Below are 23,147 nucleotides of genomic sequence, written 5' to 3' on the forward strand. Positions count from 1 at the left end.
GATGCGCGCCGTATGTATCAAATATTTACAACTGCAGCTCGAGGTTCACCAACAAGCTGTAGGTCTCGCGAGGCATTCTATACTGAATGAGGCCAGCGTAAACCATGCAATTCTTGGCGATTTTGCGGAGTGATGTCAATTCGTCTCTTTCACTACCCAAGGAGCCGAACCGCTTGGATTTAATTCCATGTGTGAGTTGTGCAACACTCGTCATCACCATGACTAGCAAGGAAGGTATAACACGCACGAGAGCGACATCGTAATTTGTCAATGATTCAGCAGAGTTTCTGATCTCAACAAAGTCGTCGCTATTAAGTGCGCTTAAGAAAGGCAACTTTTGAAGCGCAGCTAAACTCACACGCCAGTCCTTGGCTGCAAAAGTCTCACGAATGTCCACCACCGTTAACAACGCATCATTTACTCTTTTGGCACCGGGAGAAATTTTGTCCAAAATGGAGCTATTGTTGTTAAATGTACCCATGACATGCTTGCTGAGGAGTATGAAATTATTTTCAATACTCTGCTCTGGCTTATTTTCACCTGTAGCAGTTCTGTAGGTGGCGCCAGACAAAAGGGGCTTGTCAAGCTCGGACATTGACAAAGTCTCACCAACAAACTCGTTTATAAGGCGAACAACAACATCGTAGTCCTGACTCAACTGATAGAGCAAAAGCGCATCAAACACTCTCCCTTCTTCTTCACATCTCGAGGCACTCACATCCACAATCGTACGCTGAAACTTGGTTAAGTCCGACAAGTTGATAAGCGGCCTCTGCTTCTCAAGAATACCCGGCAGTTTTTCCCCAGTGACATCGTTGAGTTCACCCAACAAAAGGGTGAACTCGCGAGTGATAAGAATGAGCTCACGCAACGCCTCATGGCATTTTGCAGTCTCTTCTTGAGAGCGACCGCCTTTAGCCAAGCATATAAGGATAAGATATTGCACAGTCACTTTTGGATCACTGATCTTGAAAGTTCTTGTGTAAGATCCGACAAGTCTGCTAAAATTGATTTCATGCTTTTCAGACGAGTTGATGGTTATCAAATCGTCATTGGACACACTTGAGACCCTAAGAAGTCCGTAATAACATAAACCGATCGCAAGATGAACTGCATCACACTCATTTATAGTGTCATAAGCGAATTTAACGGCGAGCTCGTACAATCCAAGCATTATTAAAGTTTTGAGGTACAGTGGATTGTTAGATGACGCATTAAACTTTGTGGGACCGAGAGACAACACTTTCTTCTGCAAGTTCTCAAGTCTGTAGTTTTCATAAATCAAACTCGAGGATGCATCAAAGTTGAATTCATTGATGAGGGAAAGATGAAACCACAACCAGTCCTCGATACTGAGGTTGACGGCAGCGGGAAGTGTCTTTTTGGCTAAGTCGCATTTGCCAATCACCTTGTACACCGCATATTTATATGGGTCGAAACCAGGAGATTTTTCATCAAGAAATTGGAACGTTTGGTTGAAGTCCGACGAGAGTCTTTCTTGGAGATCACCAGGTAAACCGCAACAGTCGTTTTTGACATAACTCGACAAGTACAATGGGAAGTTCTTGTCAAATTTTTCAAAGAGTTCTCTTCTCAGGTTAGCAAACTGAACAGCGTCGGAATAGAGACCACTGCGCAAGAGGTAGTAAATCAAAGCCCACACGGGAACGCCGTTGACCTGAAGGGTTCGTTTCAAAAACTCGGCATCATTGTTATTAGTTACAACTTTGGTGATGAAATGTGACACCTTGTTGATGTTGTTAGGCAAACGGTGTTCAGGTAGTTTTGCGTCATCTTTAGTAAAGCTTTCATCCATATAGTCAAAGAACTGCTTCTCCAAGCAGGACTTGGAATTGATCACAATACGCTTCTTCAACGATGTGTTGTCTGGGTTGGCTTGGTACTCCTCGAAGAAGGCCTGCTCCTGGTCAAGTTTTGTAAATTTTTCATTTGTTAAAGTAGCGATCACTTTCCATGCATCAGCCAACTGCTTAGCTTTGAGGTCCAGGTAGGACTTGTTCAACTCTTCGAAACTCAAGGCAATAGGAAAGGGCTGCTGCTTCAAACGAGCCTCATTCAACAGGTATACAATTTTTGCGTGGCTCTCAAACTTTTCTCTTGTAAGTTGCCTGACACTGGAAGATGATGCAGCCTTATTTTTCAAAGGTGTCAAAATGCGATAGTTGCCTGGTTGGGTCTGGTTCCATGTAAATGACTTCGAAAGTTCTTCAGGGCTGATTTTCGTTTTGACAGGAATGCCGAGTGACTTTTTCAAGTGGTCTTTGCGAACTTTCCAATCGATCGAAATGTTCTTCGTTATGAAACTGTCAAAATCACGAGAAGCAGCGATAAGAGACAGTTCAATTGCATTCAAGATATTCTCATCCTTCTTAGCTCTCAAGTAATTCTCTATGTTGTGGATGCCTCTGCCAGTTTGACGTGATTCGGAGGCTTTTCCTGCCTGAAGCAGTCTCTCTTCGTGGCCCAATGAGGCTTCTCGGTCTTGTTGCTGATCTTTCGGCAGCAGAGGCTGTTGCTGCTGTTGCTGATTGCGCTGATCCAAAGACGTAGGGGGACCACGAAGGCTCTTGAGCTCCATCTCAATATCGCCAGCATTCATTCCACTACCCGAGAGCAAGTAGTGGGCCTTAGTGAAACCATTAGAGCCGGTTTCGTTCTTCCTCAACAGCCTTGTACGGTTTTGCAACTCACTCAATGGTAAGTGAATTGAGCCGACATTGATGTTGTCCAAGCGAGGCAAGTTGCTGGCAGATTCTAACAAGTCCTTCAATACCTTACCTGAGGATCCATCAGGGTTTATAGAAGTAGCTGTCGTGGACACATTATTGCTCTTTTCAAACCCAGAGGTTTGCAAAGTCAGCGCATTGGAGTTGTTAGCAGGCTGGTTTTGATTTTGCTGTGTCTGTTGGCCGAATTGGGCTGGCTGTTGAGGTTGTTGATTCTGTTGATTTTGCTGGGTGTTTTGCAGAGCACCACCAAAGGAGAACCCCAATCCTCCAGCAGGCTTATTAGCCGCCGTGTTGTTTGATCCAAAAAGAGACATTAATTAGCTTTGGTAGCTTCGTAGACGCGGCGATATGGTACAAATTCTCTTTGAGGTTAGTGTTTATAGATCTGTTTTCAGAGTTTCGCAACATGCGGAAGTTACCCGGCGTGGAGGAGCGCATCGGCCTGGGACATATATAAATGAGAAAATCCTGTCTGACTTTTTTCTTCATTAACTTTGTCCAAAAGTATCCATCACAATAGACAGTGCATCTCTACAGCTGGAAGGGTGCCTTGGATAGCGGGGCAGTTTTTGTCTTGTGTCCTTTCCGTACTCGGCCAGGATCTGTTGTAAGTGTATGCGATAGATGATGGAAAGATTGACTGAATCCATTAAGAACCTGTCTGGATCGAGAGATCTGAAAGAGAGGTGTCAGAGGGCTCATACATGTCTTTAACGTAGCGAAAAATGTATTACTAGTGGTATTTTGCCAGGTTCGATCTCCTGTTGAAGAATTGAACAAATGTATAATGCAAAGTCTAGCATCTCTATAAGTCGGTGAGACACACGTCTGGGAACTCTTCCTCTTCGTTATTCCCGAGACCACCTGCGAACAGCTCTCTGCAAGAGTATTTTTTGATGGGGAAGAACCAGTAGCCCAAAGTAAAGATGAGGTATACCGCATACACCACAGAGACATAGTTCATGGTACCGGCTGTGACGGGCATGAACGTGGGGAATGAGTAGAATACCAAGGCGAAAATAGCCCAAGCGATAGTCATGACATTGGCGAAAAGGCCAACTTTGCCGAGCCAAAATGGTCCATGCTTGATGTTGTTACGACCTCTGTAAAGCAAGCATCCTGTGGGGACCAAGTAACTCAAAAGAAGGAAAGTGATACAACCAACGACCATGGAGTTGAAGGCGGTCGAGGAAGCTAGGTACAAGCAGCCCAATATAGCGACCCAGAATGAGGAGAACAAGTGAGCGTTTAAGGGAACACCTAGGTTAGGGTCGATGATGGACAAGTACTTGGAGAATGGCAAACCGTTGTCTCTGCTGAAAGACCAGCAGAGTCTCGCCTGCCAGGTGTGACAAGAGATGGTACAGCCACATGCCGTGAAGAAAATAAGAATTCCAAGACAAAGGGATCCTGCTCTGTGGTTCAAAGCTTGGTAATAGATGTCCAAAATGGGCAAGCCGCTTCCGCCATTGATGATGGCGCTCAAGTCGGTGATCGAGAAGAACATAGCGATGGAATAAGTGAATGAAGTGATGAAACCAATGGTGACGGTTCCCAAAATAGCGATAGGAATGACTCTGTCAGCGCCGTGGACTTCTTCGGCCAAGTGGGAAGCAGAATCAAGACAGGAGAAACTCCAGTTGGGGTTCACCAATCCGACGATAAAGGCAATACCCGATGTGGTCCAGCCAGTGTTGTTTTCAAAGTCTGTGAACACAAAGCTGGGCGAGGCATAATTGCCTCTAGCGCAGACAAGGACGGTAATGGTAATAGCACAGTAGGAGAACAACGAGGTGTACAAGGCGGCATTAGCAATGTAGGGCAAGTATTTTCCGTAACAGTTGAACAAAACCAAGATAACGTTGACCAACTGGTAGACGACGAATGTTTGCCAGGACTTTGTCTCATGCTCTGGATGCATGTGCACCCAGAAAGCCATGACTGTCTGGGCCACAGAAAGAGCCATGGAAGCACTGGTGAAGAGAGAGCCAGCCCAAGCCAAAGAGCCACATAAATATGCGAGAAAACTGGAGTATTTCTTGGGTGACAAGACTCTGGTCCACACATACTGTCCACCAGCTGAAGGAATCGCTGAGGACAACTCTGAGAGGGTGATACCAATGCAGTAAGAAACGCAAGCAATAATGATGATACCGTAGACAATCAACAAGGGGCCACCTGACTGGATACCAGTGATGAGAGAGGCGGAAATTCCGAACCACGAGTTGGTCAAACCGAAGCCAATACCAAGCACCGACCACACCGAGAAAGTTCTTTTCAACTCTCCTTTCTGGGCCATAGAGGACGTGGAATCGCTATCCCTCTCCTTATCGGATAGTTTGCCCATAGGTAAGTCTGACGAGAGAGCTTTCTCTAAAGACATGATGAATGAAAAGTGGTTGGAATTTAAAAAATCACGCAGACAGAGAAAAAAAAAAGTAAGGCTTACCGCACAGATCTTATCGACGCACTCCATGCAGCTGGAGAGAAGCTTAACAAGACTAATTGTTCACCAGAGGCTAGAAGTATATTTACAGAAGAGGGGATGGACTTATTGGAGATTTTCCGATAATAGTCTTTTTCTATACGGAATGTGTTTGAAGTTCGTACTTCTTCAGAGGTAGTCCAGGATGCTGTATACGGCACTGTGGTTGTCCACATGTGTAACATCGAAGTTCACAAGGCGATTTAGCATTGATCGGCAAAATCTCAAATTCAAAGCTCCTTCAGTTGTGGATAAAAGAAGTCGTGTGATACTAAGGCTATCGAGGAGTGATTGTGCATCTACCCCGAGAAAAAGACAGCATGCTACCGGAGTGTTCCGAGGTGTGATTGGCATTTGCATTGGCAATATATGATCAGCTAAGTAGATACGGCGTTTCGATTTTTACAGCTGCGGGTCCTGATAAGGAAATTTTCAGCCTCAACGTGCGATGGTGGATGCTGTATGGATGGCTGCAAAACGGGCGACGAGTTAGCCGAAGGCCTGTGTGAGAGTGCTAGGCAGAACATTTCATCGAAGGTGGAAATCTTTTTCTTTTTAGCGTGCGGTGAATAAGATTAGGCTTAAAAATGATGGAAGACTCGAGTATTTTCTTGATTTTTGCAAAACTCATGGTCTGGTCCAATCATATGTTTCTTATGGAAAGCAGGGAACGAGGACTAGTCCAGATGGGAAAACTCAGAGTATAACTGGTAATGGGCATTTTATTTCAAAAGCGATGGGCCTGAACTACAGTTGAACAACTATTGTGATCTATAGCATTCACAAGTCGAACTCTTCTTCCTAAGCCCTCAAGCCTTCCTTTTCGAAGCCCGAGCCTAATCTAGATAGTATTCTGTTGTTCTCATTAGAGACATTGATGCAACTAATCCCAAATCAGTTTAGTGTAGTAACAATCGCAAGTATATCTTTTCAGGCACTGGACCCTGCAATGTCTACCAGGATAGGTTGTTGTGCATTTGGTTGCGAAACTAGCTTACTAGCCAAGTAGCCTTAGCACCACCTGCTTCTGATCGTTGTATCCTCTAAGTGGTAAACAAATAGTACTCTTTAAAGCTCAAAAAATCATCAGCTGAGATTTTTCCCACAGAATCTTGAGGTGTTCGTATAATTTCCAAGAAAATTCGCCTTCCATGCCCTTCGGATTGCTGTCCACGAAAGTCCCCTTCACATCACGCTGCTATAACCCACTATATATTTAAGAAATCCAAAGTCACTGATCAATTTCACCTTTCAATTACAACTCCATCCCCGCCCAGCTTTGTCTTACTTCCTTACCAGGTAAGGCCCATGCAATAGGCCTCGGCTTTAGTACAGGACCACCTAGTGCGGTTGCCCTCCACATCCATACGAGACCCTCAAGAAACTCCATATTCCTCCAATGCAATACGTCGGAAGAGTGGGAGACTACGTCTACAACCAGTGGAACTCCCTAAATCCGGCCACGCTTTCGGGCGCTATTGACATCATTGTCATTGAGCAACCGGACGGCACGTTCCACTGTTCCCCATGGCATGTTCGCTTTGGCAAGTTTCAGATCATCAAACCGCTGCAGAAGAAGATTGATCTATATGTCAATGACATCAAGACAGACTTGCCGATGAAGTTGGGCGAAGGAGGTGAAGCTTTCTTTGTCTTTGCCACCGATTCTGAAGACTTGTCTCAGCTGGTAGTCACATCCCCCGTCATTTCAGCTGCACTGTCTCCTTCCGGCTCGCCTCGTTCATCCCCTCCTGGCTCTCCTGGGGCCTCTCTGATTGATTTAAATAAAAGTGAACCTGAGGTATTGGATCTTAATGCTTCGGGAGATATTGAGCTGAAGATCGCTCTTGACAAAAGTACCCCACCCCCTAAGAGCGCTGGCTCACGAAGCGAAACGCCAACGCTGATTCTGCGGATGGCTTTCGAGAAAGCAAAGAAGATCACTCAAAAACTCAACATTCCCTCAAAGATTGACATCAATGGTGACATGGTTCTAGACATGGACGGTTATAAACCCAACTCGCAGAAGAATATAGATGAGTCTGATGAGCTCGTCCAGCAAGTGTTCTTACGTGAAATGAACAATTTACTCAATGGCAAAGAATTCCCAATTAGCGACGAGACTGACGCTAGCGAATTCGGCCTTCTAGAAGGCGTGGTCTGCAAGGACGAAGATGGCAAGATCAGAATTATCAACAAAGAGGGTGAAGAGGCAGCAGAAGGTGATCTCATGAATACTGATAATCTCTCTCTTCTGAGCGAAGAAACTGCCGGCGCCCCAATCACTCACACTCCCAGCGACTTGATCGACCACAAGTACCATGATCAAACCTATTTCAAGACCTTGCGTTTGACTTCTGAACAATTGCGCATGATGAAGCTTAACTACGGTCGGAACAAACTTCGGTTCAAACTCAACCAAGGCAATTCGCAAGTTGTGTCAGACTTGTACCTTTGGAAATCCACGACACCAATTGTCATATCCGATATCGACGGTACAATCACGAAATCGGACGCCCTTGGCCACGTTTTGAACATGATTGGTAGAGATTGGACTCATCCTGGTGTTGCCAATTTGTTCCAAGACATTGCCCATAATGGTTACAACATTGTCTACTTGACTGCAAGATCGGTGGGCCAAGCAGACACAACTCGTCAGTACCTAGACAGTATTAACCAGGACGGCATGAAACTTCCAAAGGGCCCGGTGATTCTCAGTCCAGACAGAACGATGGCGGCATTGAGACGAGAAATCATTCTCAAAAAACCAGAGGTTTTCAAAATGGCATGTTTGAGAGATATAAGCAGCTTATATTTCAGCAAAAGTGGGACATCTGAAAGCGTTGATGAAGCTGACCAGAGAACACCATTCTATGCTGGCTTTGGTAACAGGATCACCGATGCAATCAGTTATAGAAGTGTCCGAATCCCCTCGCATCGTATCTTCACCATCAATCCTTATGGTGAAGTTCATATGGAGTTGTTAGAGCTTGCTGGTTATAGATCCTCCTACTTACGCATTGGAGAGCTTGTTGATCAGTTCTTCCCTCCTTTGAAGCTCATCAGTGAAGTGAGTCCCTACTGGAACGAGGATCAGTTCAACCAATACATCCACTCCAAAGACGATGCGGATAATGCAAACTCCCCAGGTTCTCCTAGAAGCATTTCCAGCTACAACGAAGTGGTGAAGCCAGATGAGAAGTTCACAGATCTCAATTACTGGAGAGAACCGTTAGCAAATCTAAGCGATTTCAGCGACTTGGAAGATGACGAGGCGGAACCTCAGTCAATGAAATCAGGTCCAAGCCTGCCTAAACTTGGCTCGGTGCCTCCACCTGGTCTGCCAGACTTGTACTCTGTGAGATCTTTGGATATCGAGAGAAGCAAGACTGAAGCACTGTCACCTGAGAAACAAAGACCCATGTCGGCGTCCTTCACGTCACCGCTCAAGAGTTTCATGATGTTTAACAGCGGAGACAAGTCAGAGAAAAAGAAGGATGAAGACGAGGAGGACGACTTTACTGATGATGACTACGACGACGACTATACTGACGATTATGAAGACGACGATGACGATGACGAGGAGTTTGTCGATGGTGAGGATGACGAAGCTGACGGCGACGATTACGATGAGGCAGACGGGGACGTCGACGAAGAAGATGAAGATGTTGACGACGAGGACATTGATCTCGACGATGGCTTGACGCCGTCGGGACACTCCTCTGTAGTTCAGCCCCACCTGCAGAAACTCAAGGCCGGCCAGCGGGCAAGGCAAACAGACGAGGACGTCAAAGTAATGACTGCTCGCCAAATGCTTAACAACATGGACCTCGGCTCAGAGTCCAAAAACCAGCCCAAGTAAGCTTATGCACAAGAAAACACGCGAAAAAGGTGTTCCAGTTTCGCAGCCAGACCGCCGCGTAGATCGTTCCTGAATTTCTGTACACTCTTGAACCCACGAAGAAGGAAAGCCTTGTTAACTGTGAAGGAATAATTCTGACAGAAAGCCAAGAAGCGTTACGCATCATTATCACCGCGAGTGAACTACAACTTTCTTCTTAAGAAGTGTACTACCAAGCTCTAGCCAAGCAGAAAACCACGACAATGGCCAGGCATTACACAAGATATGGGGCAGCCCTCCTTGCCCTTTTTTTTCTCTTGTGGCATCTCACATATGGTCCCCACTTACCGTGGTCTACGGAAGTGCCCAGACTTCGACCTGTCAAATCCAGATTAGTGCTCCCCAGCTCAATCCCACTTGATATATCCGCAGTTCCCGACTTTGTGAACGATACTCCAAGTCTTAGAGACAATCCCAACTACATATATGAACATGTCGAGAAGCATAGACCAGAGAGTAATCCAGTGAAAAAAGAGGTTTTCCACAAGCATCCGTTCCAGATATACGACGCTTCCCATGATATCAACATGGATTTGCATCGGTGTGAACAGCTCCAGAATAACGTGTCCACCGAGGTCAGCGAACCCACCAACTTGCACACGCCATTATGTGACATTGTGCTGAGACTCATTCGGACCATTGACCGTGGTGACGATGAGTATATCAACGAGATGGCGCCATATTTCGACCTGCAAATTCGTTTGCAACTCATGTACCAAATATGCCACCGCCACTGGTTTCGGTTGGCTGGATCATCAGTCTACCTAGAACAGTATGGCTATCATCTCATGGTGTCTCGTTTGGCTTATTCTCCTGATGGAAGCCGTGGCGATCCAAAGTTTTCCTTTGCATATGCCCAGTTATATGATGAGAACTGGCAGGAGGTGAGAGATATCAGTCTTGTGATACCTACAAATAATGAAGCTGCCGGGTTCTTTGTCCAACAACAGGGCTACACTGTAGCCCACTATCCCCTGCTCATCCCTGTACCTATGTTCCATAAGTATAAGGACCCTGGCATGCGGTATCTAGGCCCTGAGGACCCAAGATTGATCCTTGTGAAGAACAAGAACGGTTACGAGGAGCCTATGATGGTGTTCAACATGCAGCATCAGAAGTATGCTTTTGCCGATGATGATGAAGATGAGCTACTTTTGAAGAAACCAGGAGGTTACCGTTCCATGTGGGTCAGCTACCCTTGGCAATTCCAAAAAGGCAAACAGAATGTTGATGAGATAATGGAATCTCCTACAGACAATTCAACATACACCAAGTCAGTTGAGTTGCGCATAAAGAACATGCCTCGTCAAGAAAAGCAGAAGAATTGGACGCCCATGACTAGTGATGCGGACCGCCAGGAACACGGTTACGATAAGACAATGCTTTTTGTCTATCGTTGGGCAAGTATGCAAGTTCTTAAATGTGATCTTGAAACAGGCAAATGTGGATTCATATTCCAGCAGAATGAAAACCTCAAAACCTCATCGTCCATTGGTCCTTTCCGAGGAGGTACACAAATGGCCAACATTCGCCATGTTCTAAAAGCACAAAAACAAGACTCTTCGATACTTCAAAGTATCATTCCACCTGGTCGAGATATCTGGGTTGGCTTTGCAAGAGCACATTTAGTGAGGTGTGGTTGTGGAAATGACCTCTATAGACCCAACCTAGTGGTCGTCGTCAAGGATACGATTGAAGTTGATGGAAAACCTCAAGAAGTGTTCAAGATGAGTCATGTCTCCTCATTCGTATCACTCAACATTGAGATTGTTCCTTGGGATCCCCTGAAACCTTACAAACTATGCTCCGGTACCAACGCCCTAATTCCGAATGGCCTTTCCAACTGGCGAGTCTTTACTTCCCCAAACAAGCAAGGCATGAATGTTTATGACTTCCAGGATGAGCTCGTTCTTGCGGTTTCTGTCTCTGATACCACGGTTTATAAGGTGAACATACGAGGACTACTAAAAACACTCGTTACTGATGATTCACTCTTCCTACCTGCTGGCTCAGCAGAAAAAGCTCTAGATAAGAAAAAGTTGTTGATTCCGTCAGAGCTGCAGTTCAAGGCAGGGAAGATGCCAAGTTACAATAACGATAATCTTGTCTGTGCCATGCTTGCATCCGTGAAGTTCTGCTCGGACTACGGTAAAGAGAAGTTGGCGATAGAAAAGGATCACATTCTTGATACCATCTTTTTGGGCAACACTGATGAGGAGGATGCAAGAATGGACAATTATCATGATCATTTAGAGGAGCTAGGACTAGAACTTGTATAATTTTACACAAATAATAATATCGCATGTGCATCTAAACTTTGAATCGTCGGTGAAAAATGGGGTTAAGTTGCTTCTACCTTGGCGTAGAAGATAAGGTTGGCAAAAAAAACTCCGATACGGGGAATCGAACCCCGATCTGCTCGGTGAGAGCGAACTGTGCTAGCCATTACACCATATCGGACTTGTTGAAAATTTCTAATATGCGCAGTATATATTACATATGACACCTTGCATATAAAGGATTTGGCTACTAACTTTGTCTGATGTCTTGCGGTTTAGAGAGAACTTCCATCAATAAGGGGAGAAATTTCACAAAAAGGTTTTGGCCTCTTTGGATGGGTCCATTAACGCAAATTGAGGGTACTTTCAATCGAAATATCAATTTCAGAATCCAGTTTGCGTTGAAATCAAAAACTTCATACTGCTAAAGAGGCTCTCAAAAGGGATGCGTCAGTTCACATCAATTCACTTTTTTGGCTTATTGGATAATCGCTAAACAAACATGACAAGAACGAAGGCTTGATTGCAAACAAGTTGCTTCTCCTTCATTTCTAGTCTGAATAAGTATATGCGGCTCCGAAGGGAGTTGGTTGCGGCCCATGCAGCACCTGATGAGGTGATATTTTGAAACTACTTTCAGGAAATGGGGTTGAGTAATTTGGAGCTGAGGATCAGCTAGACCCATTTAAAACTCTCTTAAAAGAATTGAAAAGACCTCGTCTTCAATAGCTATTGTTTAAACTGATACACAGTGGGGTCGTGGGTGTATCAAAGCACGCGTTAAAAGGCAAAAAAACTACCGCACATAAAACACTCCATCTAACACTTTACTTTTTACAATGTCTGATACCGAACAAGACCAGGCTCCTATCTCTCCTGTCGATGATGCCCCAGTTGAGGATGCTCCTATCAGCAAGCTTTTTGTGAGACCCATTGGTTTTGAAACTCCCCAAGAGGCTATTGAGAGCCACTTCTCTGCCATTGGTCCCCTTGTCGAAGTTCAAATTATGAGAGGCTACGCTTTCGTGACTTACGAGAGTTCTGACGATGCCAACAAGGCTATCGACTCTTTGGCTGGTAGTGACTTGGACGGCCAGGCCCTCCAGATCGAGTTGGCCAAGGGTCGCAAGGAGGAGACTCGTAACAGAAACCGTGTTAAGATTTCTGGTGTCCCTGAAAACACCGCTTGGCAAGATTTCAAGGACTACGTTCGTGACAGGGGTATGGAACCATCTTTCGTCAAGGTTTTCCGCGACTACGACTCTGGTGAGACCATCGCTGCTCTTGAGTTTGAGGATGGTGAGGCCCTTTCCTCTGCCATTGAGAACTTGAATGATGCTGACTACCAGGGAGCCCCTTTGCGTGCTGAACACGACACCAGCCCTTATGTTCCTCGTAAAAGAGGAAGAGGCGGTTTCAGAGGTGACTTCCGTGGTGGCCGTGGTGGATTCCGTGGTGACTTCAGAGGCGGTCGTGGTGGCCGTGGTGGCTTCAGAGATGACTTTAGAGGTGGCAGAGGCCGTGGCGGTTTCAGAGGTGGCAGAGGTGGCTTCAGAGGTGACCGTGATGGTGGCTACAATCGCGAGGGCGGCTTCAGAGGTGGTAGAGGAGGCTACAACCGTGGTGGTGACGGTGGATTCGAGAGAGACTCCTACAACCGTGACCGCTCTCCTACCCGCTACTAAACGTGCTGACGTTTGAAATGTTTGTTTTTATTCTACTTGAAATATTCTGCTCCCATGATCTTTTTCCCGAAAACTATCTATGTGGATTTACTTCTATTTGACAAAGCGCAATGACAACGAAAGATACTTACGACTATCGATCTCCAGTTACTATAGAGGAGACGATCCCTAGAAATTCTTGACTATTGGTGGAGCCAAAGCAATCGGCTCGCCCACGATTTACTTCTACTGCTGTATTAATATGGATGACTGGTGTTTCAATCTATTGCTGGATTTCCTCCAGGAACAATTACAATCATGACGGTTAGTTTGGGTGGTTTTGAAAACGGTGAACCTGTACATATATGGGCGCCCTATAATGAGGCTCGGTATTTTATAGACATGCACGGATAACGATCATGACTCAAGTAGTGAGGTATGGGGAAGACCCATTGCAAACTTTGAAAGCATTCAATTACAATCCACAAAATCAGAAGACTTTGATTTTCATTCATGGTGGTGCGTGGAGAGATCCTAATAACACCTACGATGACTTTGGAGAACTAATAGATCAGCTCCCCCGAAATGCCAATTACTTCAGTTTAAACTACCGTCTTTCTCCAAAATCAAAGCATCCAGATCACCTCCAAGACGTCATCAATGCTTTGAAGTTTTTGGAAACACACTACAACTTGAAACGTGTCCTGTTAGTTGGTCACTCAGTGGGAGCGACTCTAATCTTACAAATGCTAACGTACAAAGCACTTTTATCTGAAAATATGATAAGTCCTCTTAGGATTCAACTAGAAAACTTATACTTCTTGGATGGCATCTACGATATTGTCGAACTTCTAGCGGAGTATCCCACTTACCTGCTGTTCGTGAATGAGGCTTTCGATAGTGAGACTGGTTATGCCAATGCGACCGCCGTCAGTAGGCCAGCCATGAACTTCGATTTCGATTTTGGTCACATTCTTCTTCTACATTCCTTAGATGATGAGCTTCTAAGTGAAAGGCAACTGGATCTTTTCGCTCATTATCTCAAACAGAAGGGTGTAGATTTTGAGGATCGCAGAGGACACTGGGGAAAGCACGAAGAAGTCTATCGCAGAAAGGAAATTGCCGAAGTTCTCAAGGATTCAATTCCACTTATATAAGCAAATTAGAATTTTTCACCCTCCTAGTATTCTTCACCTGGTATCCAGATCCATTGGTTGCAAATGCCCGCTCCAAGTAAAGCGCGGTCGTGCAGACTGCACTAAAATTTTTCGCTACTCAAAACCCATTACAAGGCATCGATAAACCCTACAGTACAGCATGTTTCAGTCGTGGGCAGATGCCGAGGATGACATCCCCGTCCCGGAGTTTACCTCGAATCCAGATGGCACCAAGACGGTGGTGAGCTATAGACTCAACGCCAAGGGCCAGAAAGTGAAGATCACTCAGAAAATCAAGGAAGTGAAAGTCAAGGAAAGAGTACACCCATCGATAGCGATCCGTCGAAGCTGGGCTAAGTTTGGCAAGGAGAAGCACACGCCGCCAGGCCCAGACACGAGAACAACACAGTTGGGTGAGAAGATCGAGTTGAAGCTCGGTGCTTCTTGGAAAGAGCTTGAGAAGAAGGAGGAAGAGGAGAAGATGGAACAAAAAGTCAACTTGGTCAGCACGCAAAGACTCACATGTAGAACATGTGGTGGTGACCACTTCACATCCAAGTGTCCTTTCAAAGACACGCTTGGCGCGGAGACCGCCGCCCCAGGTGGTGGAGGAGCTACTCCAGAGCCTACCGAATCTTCTAAATACGTTCCAGTGCATAAGAGAGCCGACGCTCCAAGCAGAGAGTCCAGAGATGACTCTTGTACGTTGAGAATCTCCCAGTTGAACACGATTGTGGACGATCAGATGTTGAGAGAGGAGTTGCTCGGAAAGTATGGTCCATTGCAGAGATGCTCGCTTATCAGAAACAGAGAGACGGGCGAATCCAAGGGTTTCGCCTACGTGACTTTTGCAACCGAGCTGCTTGCCCAGAGAGCGTTGGACGAGTTGAACGGCAAGGGTTACTACTCGTTGATCTTGCGTTTGGAGTGGTCCAAGAAGAAGAAGACCTAAGGCATGCGAAACAACATAGAGCATTTGCCAGCGTGCCAGCGTACGTTGGGCAGGGTGTGACAGGCGACGTAATAAAAGCAACAGGAATCATGGTGTAGATAAACTGCTATTAGGCTGCTGGTGGCCCCCTGAGAGAATGCGTAGTAAAATTGTCAGGATAAGTTCTGGGAAACACAATTCATGGCGCAGTAGGGCGACGTAAAGAAAGTAGTGTTTCAATTGACATGCGTCTAAAGTTTAATGAATCACCCAAACAAGACCCGCCGCTCTCCAAACGTTATCTTAACTCCAGATGTTTATCCGAGGCATCCATGATCGATGCATTGCCGCCTGTCAAATAAGGTGCCGAGGATCCGAAGACGCATTGGACGCCTAGTATACGGAAAAATAGCGGGCCGGATGGGTCAGAAGCCGAGGGTCCGAAGGGAGCTCCGGAGCCATTGACCGCTGGAAACCGGGAGGAAATTCACTCAAAAGCCAGCGTACCGAGGCCTCAGGCGGGTCCGACAATACTTGGCGTCGAAACACAAAGGCTCGTGGACTAGTCTCACATTGTCTGATGGAGCCTTGATGTACGCGGTTTTCCTTCACCACGTATGACTTACTTGATCGGGAGGCCCGTAGCTTCTGGTATACTGTTGTGGTACATCTAGGCGTTTTTCGCAGCCATTTGGCGCCGAGCAGGGGATCATGACCCAAAGCCCCGATTCCAGGATGCGAACTCGCTTGACGAATAAAGCCTTTTCTGTAATGCATGCACCGTGGATGAGCCCGCTGGCGCCTCTTCGGCTTTGTCATCTTAATGCCTGGGGAACCAAACTTTCAATTCTTGACTGTCATGGACAGCAACAATGGATTGGCTAATTTGGCACCTCGGCTGCGGAGTCAAGCGCATTTTGCAAACTTTACTAGAATACAGATAGGCGGTCCAGCGTCTCGCAATCACGGTCACCATTGCTCGTTGACCAGTCTCCGCAGCATTTGCACCCATACAGTGCGTCTGCCCCTGGACCTTCTGACGAGCTCCAGTAGAGCCAAAAAAGTTGCAGCACTGCTCACAGAATTAATTTTATAAGCCCGGGGCGCAACCGTCGTTTCTGCTTAGCAACGCTGTCAAGCCTGTCAGTCTTGGCTTGCACAACAATACAAACCACCAAACACCGGCAGGCCTTTCGGAGCACCTGGTGACGCAAATAAGGTTTTTCCCGTCGCAAGCTTCAACAGAACCTTGGGCATGGAGATGCAGGCGTCTGGCGCCCGGCTGTAAAGGTAAAACTGTTTCTGGATGCCGCGAAAAGTCGGTTGCTAACTTTGCGACTGGTTGCAAATGGAGATATCACCTTCTCGGCCATTGTGCTGCGTGTCAGCGAAAGAATCGCTGCCAAGCCCAGTGGACAGACCAGTTGGAGGCTGGGAATTCGTAGCAAAAGAAAACTCTCCGAAATGGCCATACTGTTTTTCTTCGCTCTGGCACAAACCGGCTCCATCAGCGCCAAGTGGAGGCTGCTGGGAAACTCCGGTATGCTCCTGCCTGCGCACCCAGGAGCCGTTTTTCCTGAAATAGAGCACACCTGCTCCCCCTCTGCTCCTCTGTTTTTTTGCTCCCACCATGTCAAAAAACGAAGCGGGCGGCAAGAAACGTATCTTGCTGAAGCTCTTCCGCAAGAAGTCCACGCTGTCGCCGCCGTCGCCCCAGCTGACCTCCACCGCCTCCACCTCCTTTTCCACAACCAGCCCTACCAAGGAACCCCCAGACCTCACAAGTCCCTGGTATCTAGCAATTCTGGCGTGTATTTGGATGACGATTTCACTCTGATCTTCAATCATGCTGACCAGCTGGCTGACGACCTCAATCTGCACGATTCCCTTGATATCTTATCCAATTACACTTTAGATGATTACCATGACGACGAGTTTGACAGGAGTGGCGAGCAGGCCTTTCCGGTGCCTGAAGACTCTGCAGCAGGTAATGTCCCCTGGGCCGGGCTTACCGGCGAGTCCATGATTTTTCCAAAGCGTATCAAGATCAATAAGCGCAGCAATAAGAGCCCGCGTATGCTCAACAACTTATTTCTAGCACAGGAACTTCGTTGCGGTGAGAAACGAGACGTTGAAAGCGTTCTCTCTGACGTAGAGCTGAGCAGCATTGACCTTTCCGAAAACACGTCCGCCTCCTCCGAAAATGAGTCCGCTTCCATGCGAAGCAACGAGATCTTGGTGATGGAGTTTAGCAGGGACGGCAAATACTTGGCTGCCGCCGGGCGTGACAGCAAGATCTACATCTGGCACGTCATCTCGTCTCCCTTGTCTAGGCTCCAGTACAAGAGCCGTGAGGTCTCTCGGAAGCAATCTTCCAAGCTGAAAGTGTTTCAATACGCACCAGTTTTTCAGCAAGAACCCTACCTCGTATTTGAAGGACACACAAAATCGATCTTGACATTGGACTGGAGCAAGAACAATTTCCTCATATCGGGTTCCATGGACCGCACAGTCAAGCTTTGGAACGTGGAGCGCTCCGAATGTTTGGAGACGTTCAAGCACGATGACTTTGTCACAACTGTGAAGTTCCATCCTAATGATGACAGATTCTTCCTAAGTGGCTCGCTCGACAATTATGTCCGTTTGTGGTCTATATTAGACAATTCCATTGCATACAGCAAAAACTTGGGCAACGATGTGCTCATTACCGCTTTAGCATTCACCCCAGTTGGTAACAATTGCATAGTAGGGGGCTTCAATGGTTCCCTCTTTGGCCTTGAAACACAGGGTCTTCATGTCTTACACAGGGTTGAGCTCAAAGAACGCTCTCTCAGTAGCCCATTCGGGCCAAAGCATGGCAACAAAATCACTGGTATCAAGGTTTTTGAAAACGAGGCTGCCCCAGAGACCTCAGGTACTCAGTTTGCCAAATGGAACTTACTCATTACTACTAATGATTCAAAATCAAGATTGATTGATATGCACAGAACCCGCTTACTCACCCGTTTCAAGGGAGCTACCAACACGAGTTCTTCTATTGTCTCTTCCTTGAGTGATGATAATCGCTTCATTATAAGTGGCTCTGAGGATCACTGGTGTTACGTCTGGGAGAACAATAATTCGATCATCAACAACAAGTTAAAAATTACCCTTAAAGAACTTTACAATGAGGGTAAGCAAACTGTCAATCATACCCACAAAAAAGTCAACAAACTTCTCCATGATAACAAGATCTGGAGAAAACTCAGTTTGCAACGCTTTCTTGAAGACAGTAGTGGCCAACATTATATTCCTAACGAAAACAATTCATACGCATGTTTCCATGCTCATCATACGAAGGTCAATTGTGCACTTTTTGCACCTGAAAACACCAGAAGACTTCTTGCATTCTCCGACGATATCATCTATGATTTGGTTAGAAGAGCACCACAACTAGACGATTATGGTATTCTCGGCTCACGGAAAAAAGAGATCGGCTACGCTGAGACAGTAGGTTTAGATGCGGGCCACATTATCGTGACTTGCGATCAGACCGGACTCATCAAAATCTTCCGTCAGGATTCCGCGTACAACATTCGCCGTGCCCTTGTCGAGTTTAGGAAAAGCAACAAATTCAAGTGTCATCCCTCTCAAAAACCTGAAACTACCCCCAACAAAGACAACTTGAAACTCGATTTGAGTGGACTCAACATGCGTTCCGTGAAGACAAGAAGTCGCAGTCCAGCATTTGAGCACACTCCTTCCATAAAAGCCAAATTTCACTCCCAGTTGAGACTGAGACTGGGCACCTCAGCCTCACCAAGCCGGCCGCCACTTGGATCCAATAGGACGTCTGCTAGAACTATTAAGGGTAATCCTGAAGTCGTGACGGCTAGCTCACAAATCAGCATGAAAAAACTTCCCAAGTCTGGTGACTTACATTCTAACTATGTCACTTTACCAATGAACCGCAATGATCATGAAGACATCCAAAGCTTATCTGATCATCTGATTTTCAGCGGTGACGATGTGCTTACCCCTAGATCGATGTCGTTAACCAACGGTAAGCTGAACGATAGAGGAAGAGGGTTATCAATGTCACAAGAAGCAACCAACTCTACTAATCACACGGAGCTTCCTCGTTTTGTGACCTCAGTGCCTAACGATGAAGGACTCCGCAGTCAGATCAGCAAGTCAGACAGGGAAAGGTTTTAGTATATTTATTAATCTAACGAAATCACGAAACAAGAGTAGTTTGTTCTTCGCTTGTGCGTATCTCATTCGCTTCCGTTGCATCGACAGCGATTACCTCTGAGGGTTCGTCAGGGGCGTCCACCAAGGACACAATGGTTTTGAATGTTTGCCCAAGTTTTTCGCCGTTGAGAGCGAAGCGCTTCAAAGAGCTCGGTGACATAACTTTAGCTTTCCAGAGCCCAAGTAGCTTCATCGACACTATTGAAAGATCTCTCTCTTGAATCCAAGTATCCCTCTCATGCTTTGCACTCTGCATCTTAGATTTGGCTAGTTCCTTTGCTTCCTTTTCTGCGGCCGCTTTGGCTATTTGTGCTTCATTCTCGTCATCTTCTTCATCACTTGAATCGAATCTCGTAACAATCTCTTGAGCGCTCACATCATCAATCTCGCCATCTTGGGCGGCATCGAGAACAAATTCCTCGAAGTTGACATTTTCATTCGCAGTTCGTGTCAAATCCTTACCAAGTAAAAGTGCTAACTTTGCTTCCTTGATGTAGAAGACGTTCATAAGAGCATTTTCTAAAGTGTCGGGAATATCACCCATCACATAGCCGCCAAGTTTCAGGGCGTCCCGGAACATGGCATCGTAATCTCTAAACCGATTTGATGCATGCGTCTTATCATAAAAAGCCTTGATTGATGTCAAATAATCAACGACCCTTATACCAAAGTTATAGTAGAAGTCTGCTAGCTCAATTTTCAAAGAGCTCGTTACGCTCTCAGAACCAGAAAGATCGCCTTCACCAAATGTCACCTCGTTCAAGGATTTGAAACAGTCGATAATGTTGATGAACAAGTTGCACACATCCTCTAAAAAGATGTCCACATTGATCGTTTCGGCAGTTCCATCGTTCAAAGCATACATCAAATCCTCAAGTTTCCAACATAAGCTGATTAGAATGAAATCAAGCAAAGATTCCCAAGCTTTGCTCACACTCTTCATAACTTTGTAAAGGTTTCGAGGCCAAAGCTTAACGAGCAATTGAAAATCTAGTTTTGATAAAAGTTTGACCGAGATTTGCTCTAGGACACTCACCTTGTAATCAAGAATAGGCTCACCCACAAACCGGATTATGCTTATCACATCTCCTATGATACTCAATTTCATAAGTGGATTTGAAACATCAATAAGTGTGTTACAGAGATCCTTTTGATCACAAACAAACGGATCTTCCTGCTCAAATTCAGCTTCAAATATGTCGGTGGCCAGGCTTTTGGCATTGAATGCTTCGACTACCTCTGTCAGAAGCGCTAGGATGGTATCCTCGATTTTGAGATAAATGTTGGGGTTAATGAGCTGATTATTATCGTCGTCGCTGTTTGAGTGTCCATTTCCGCTTGAAGTCAACAAAAGCGAGTAATAAGTTTTGTATAAGTCATTAAGATCATCTGACAAGGTTTCACACTCCAAGAAGAACTGAAGAACTTTTGCATGCAATTGATTATACCCCTCCACGTTGTCTGAGTGCTCGAACACTGACTGGATGGGCTCCGGTTGGAAACTCAAAAGCGTTGTCCAAATTTTCAAGAAAATAGGGTACATCGAAACATTTTTGCTCAGCAAATCTTCCAAGTCATGAAGCTTGCACGCCAATTTGGGTATCAAAGTAGCTGGTAGATCACTTGAAGACGCTTTTTGCCCTTTACGGGCTTTCCTGTTCAATGAGCTACTCACAACACCTGACAAGAGAGCGATAAAATTGTGCTGATCTGAATTGGCTAGTTCAAGACTTCGGCTTAGTTCTTCCGTGTCACTAACCGAGAATCCTTCCGATGGAATTGCTGACACATCAAGCATCAAGTATTGCAATATGATTTCCCAATGGCTAGACCATTCAGGTAATAGATGCATGTCACCATAGATTGCGTCGATTAGTTTCCAGAAGCTGGGCCCGTCTGTTGTGAGTACAAGTTTTGATCGCTTCAAATCGTATTGTTGAAATGCCTTGTTGAGGACATCGCTGAGCACCTTATATCGAAAAAAGTATGCTTGCTTTGAGTTGTCAAACACGCTCGATATAGAGTCAGTGTAACCTGCAAGCTTCTCCGTCAAGCTGTCAGCATCGTGCTGTATCACAAGGGTGAGGAATCGGCTGGACTCGGTCTTCAATCTATTGTTCGAGGTACTGTGAGTCGATTCAAGCTCTGCAAGATAAATGATGTATGAACAAAGATTGATCTTGTCCTGGTCTTGAAGGAACCCAATTTTTAGAAGCTCGATGTAAATAACAAATAGGTTAATTTTGATGCTTGTTAAATTCTCTTTCCAGATCATATTGATGAGCTGCTGTTGGAAGCGTTTAGTAAACTTGCGGAAGCTGAAGGCCATGTTTTCAATTGAGCCTTTTGGAAATCTGTAAAGTTTAGCAAGAACTTTGACAACCTCTTCTCTCACTGCATCAGTCGGGTCCGAAAGAAGCCAACCAAAATAGCGTAGATAGGATGACAGAAGGAAGTATGATGGATTTGCGACCATCCACTCACCCAACGCATTTATGCAACTAACGCGTATAGCGCTGTCAACATCTCTGTATCGATGTACAAACACAGATCGGCTGATCTCGTCCAAATACTCCTCAATGGTTTCTTTTCTAAAACGGGTTGTTTCGATATTTTTGGTCATCCATTGTATCTTTTGAAGTTGATTTTGGTTATTGCGCTTAGACTTGTTGTTGCCTTTCGCGTTACTCAATTGGCGCTGCTGTCTCTCGAGTGATATTTCGAGGCTTGATGCCTGATGACAGAGTTGGGTGACCACATTTAAAAGAATGACAGTGGAGACATGACGAAATGGGCGTGGTGTACTTGAACTAAGAGCTGTGAACCACTGAATCACAGAGTTCATGAAGTCAGAAGCAAGCAGAGACTGGTCTTCCTCAACGCGACCTCTGTATAAACAGCCCTTCTCGTGGGCAAAAAAGATGACTTCGCCAAAAAACTCAATAAGATTTTTTTGGAAATGTTTAACATTCTTGTTCGTTGACGCGAAGGGATTCTCGTGGTACTTTTGCTTTTCGAAATGGATGACGAGCTCATTCACTGTAGCAACAGCCGAGTCAGGACTCGTAAGATCGTGTGCCTCAGCAAGAGTCTTACAACCCACAGCTTTGAGAACAAGATTGAACATATTCTTGAATGAGTCCACACTGCTGTTATCCTGGTCTTGTAAATATGCTTCCACCCAATCGAGAGCAAGCTCTGACACGGCAGCAACTGGACTTGATAGAGCTTTAAATAGCTCATTCTCCTGATCCAGTGAAGTTTCTGCTTGCTTTTGAGCTTTCCTTGGGGCTGATCTCTTTTTCGGTTGTTCTTCCTCAGACTCGTAGTCTGACTCGCCAGTTTGATCAAAATCTGAGCCCTCCGATGATGGGTGATCCTCATATGTTGGAGGCTCTTGCAAATTCCTTTTTCTTTTGACTGGTACGACCATTATGTCTTGTTCCAATTGGGGAATAGCCAAAGGCGGATCAAGATGCGAGTGTCAATCTGTAAACAAACTTCACGCGTCTCTCATGTCGCACTTCCAAGCCGTTGCGACATATTTTGCAGCCATTCCACGCTACCTACCGAAAGCAATGAGATACGGAAAGGAATCGTAAACTCAATCTCTGCTGAACCTATGGAAAGCATCTTTTGAGTTTGAGGCGTTTGTAACAGCAGATAATTGATTCAGAAAGCCCATGTGGCTATAGGCATCCTTTGGAATTCTTTTTGGTCGCATATAGATAGCTCATCATGATCTCT

General features: G+C 45.6%; 8 protein-coding genes and 1 non-coding gene across 9 annotated transcripts; 5 read left to right on the forward strand and 4 right to left on the reverse strand. All coding sequences in view use genetic code 12, as the record gives it.

Annotated features, from left to right (window-relative positions):
- Positions 1-25: 25 nt before the first annotated feature.
- CXQ87_000834 (linker nucleoporin) lies at positions 26-3,064 on the reverse strand (the record flags this gene model as incomplete). The annotated part of the gene is made up of 1 exon (XM_025479399.1): positions 26-3,064. One exon carries the CDS (start codon positions 3,062-3,064, stop codon positions 26-28), a length of 3,039 nt encoding a protein of 1,012 aa, XP_025338872.1.
- Positions 3,065-3,555: 491 nt separating this feature from the next.
- HNM1 (Hnm1p) lies at positions 3,556-5,133 on the reverse strand (the record flags this gene model as incomplete). The annotated part of the gene is made up of 1 exon (XM_025479400.1): positions 3,556-5,133. The coding sequence occupies one exon, from the start codon at positions 5,131-5,133 to the stop codon at positions 3,556-3,558; it is 1,578 nt and encodes a 525-aa protein (XP_025338873.1).
- Positions 5,134-6,634: 1,501 nt separating this feature from the next.
- Positions 6,635-11,415, forward strand: CXQ87_000836 (uncharacterized protein; the record flags this gene model as incomplete). Its single annotated transcript, XM_025479401.1, has 2 exons — positions 6,635-9,093; positions 9,483-11,415. The coding sequence occupies 2 exons, from the start codon at positions 6,635-6,637 to the stop codon at positions 11,413-11,415; spliced, it is 4,392 nt and encodes a 1,463-aa protein (XP_025338874.1).
- A 109-nt stretch (positions 11,416-11,524) lies between these two features.
- On the reverse strand, positions 11,525-11,596 carry CXQ87_000837. The gene has a single exon. It is a non-coding gene; the product is annotated as a tRNA-Glu (tRNA).
- A 658-nt stretch (positions 11,597-12,254) lies between these two features.
- NPL3 (mRNA-binding protein) lies at positions 12,255-13,100 on the forward strand (the record flags this gene model as incomplete). The annotated part of the gene is made up of 1 exon (XM_025479402.1): positions 12,255-13,100. One exon carries the CDS (start codon positions 12,255-12,257, stop codon positions 13,098-13,100), a length of 846 nt encoding a protein of 281 aa, XP_025338875.1.
- Positions 13,101-13,498: 398 nt separating this feature from the next.
- On the forward strand, positions 13,499-14,236 carry CXQ87_000839 (arylformamidase; the record flags this gene model as incomplete). The annotated part of the gene is made up of 1 exon (XM_025479403.1): positions 13,499-14,236. One exon carries the CDS (start codon positions 13,499-13,501, stop codon positions 14,234-14,236), a length of 738 nt encoding a protein of 245 aa, XP_025338876.1.
- A 160-nt stretch (positions 14,237-14,396) lies between these two features.
- TIF35 (translation initiation factor eIF3 subunit g) lies at positions 14,397-15,188 on the forward strand (the record flags this gene model as incomplete). Its single annotated transcript, XM_025479404.1, has 1 exon — positions 14,397-15,188. One exon carries the CDS (start codon positions 14,397-14,399, stop codon positions 15,186-15,188), a length of 792 nt encoding a protein of 263 aa, XP_025338877.1.
- Positions 15,189-16,797: 1,609 nt separating this feature from the next.
- Positions 16,798-19,361, forward strand: CXQ87_000841 (uncharacterized protein; the record flags this gene model as incomplete). Its single annotated transcript, XM_025479405.1, has 2 exons — positions 16,798-16,874; positions 16,943-19,361. 2 exons carry the CDS (start codon positions 16,798-16,800, stop codon positions 19,359-19,361), a joined length of 2,496 nt encoding a protein of 831 aa, XP_025338878.1.
- A 22-nt stretch (positions 19,362-19,383) lies between these two features.
- On the reverse strand, positions 19,384-22,833 carry IRR1 (Irr1p; the record flags this gene model as incomplete). The annotated part of the gene is made up of 1 exon (XM_025479406.1): positions 19,384-22,833. One exon carries the CDS (start codon positions 22,831-22,833, stop codon positions 19,384-19,386), a length of 3,450 nt encoding a protein of 1,149 aa, XP_025338879.1.
- Between the last annotated feature and the right edge of the window lie 314 nt (positions 22,834-23,147).

The sequence above is a fragment of the Candidozyma duobushaemuli genome, assembly GCF_002926085.2.
Source record: "Candidozyma duobushaemuli strain B09383 chromosome Unknown A_B09383, whole genome shotgun sequence".
Classification (NCBI taxonomy): domain Eukaryota; kingdom Fungi; phylum Ascomycota; class Pichiomycetes; order Serinales; family Metschnikowiaceae; genus Candidozyma; species Candidozyma duobushaemuli.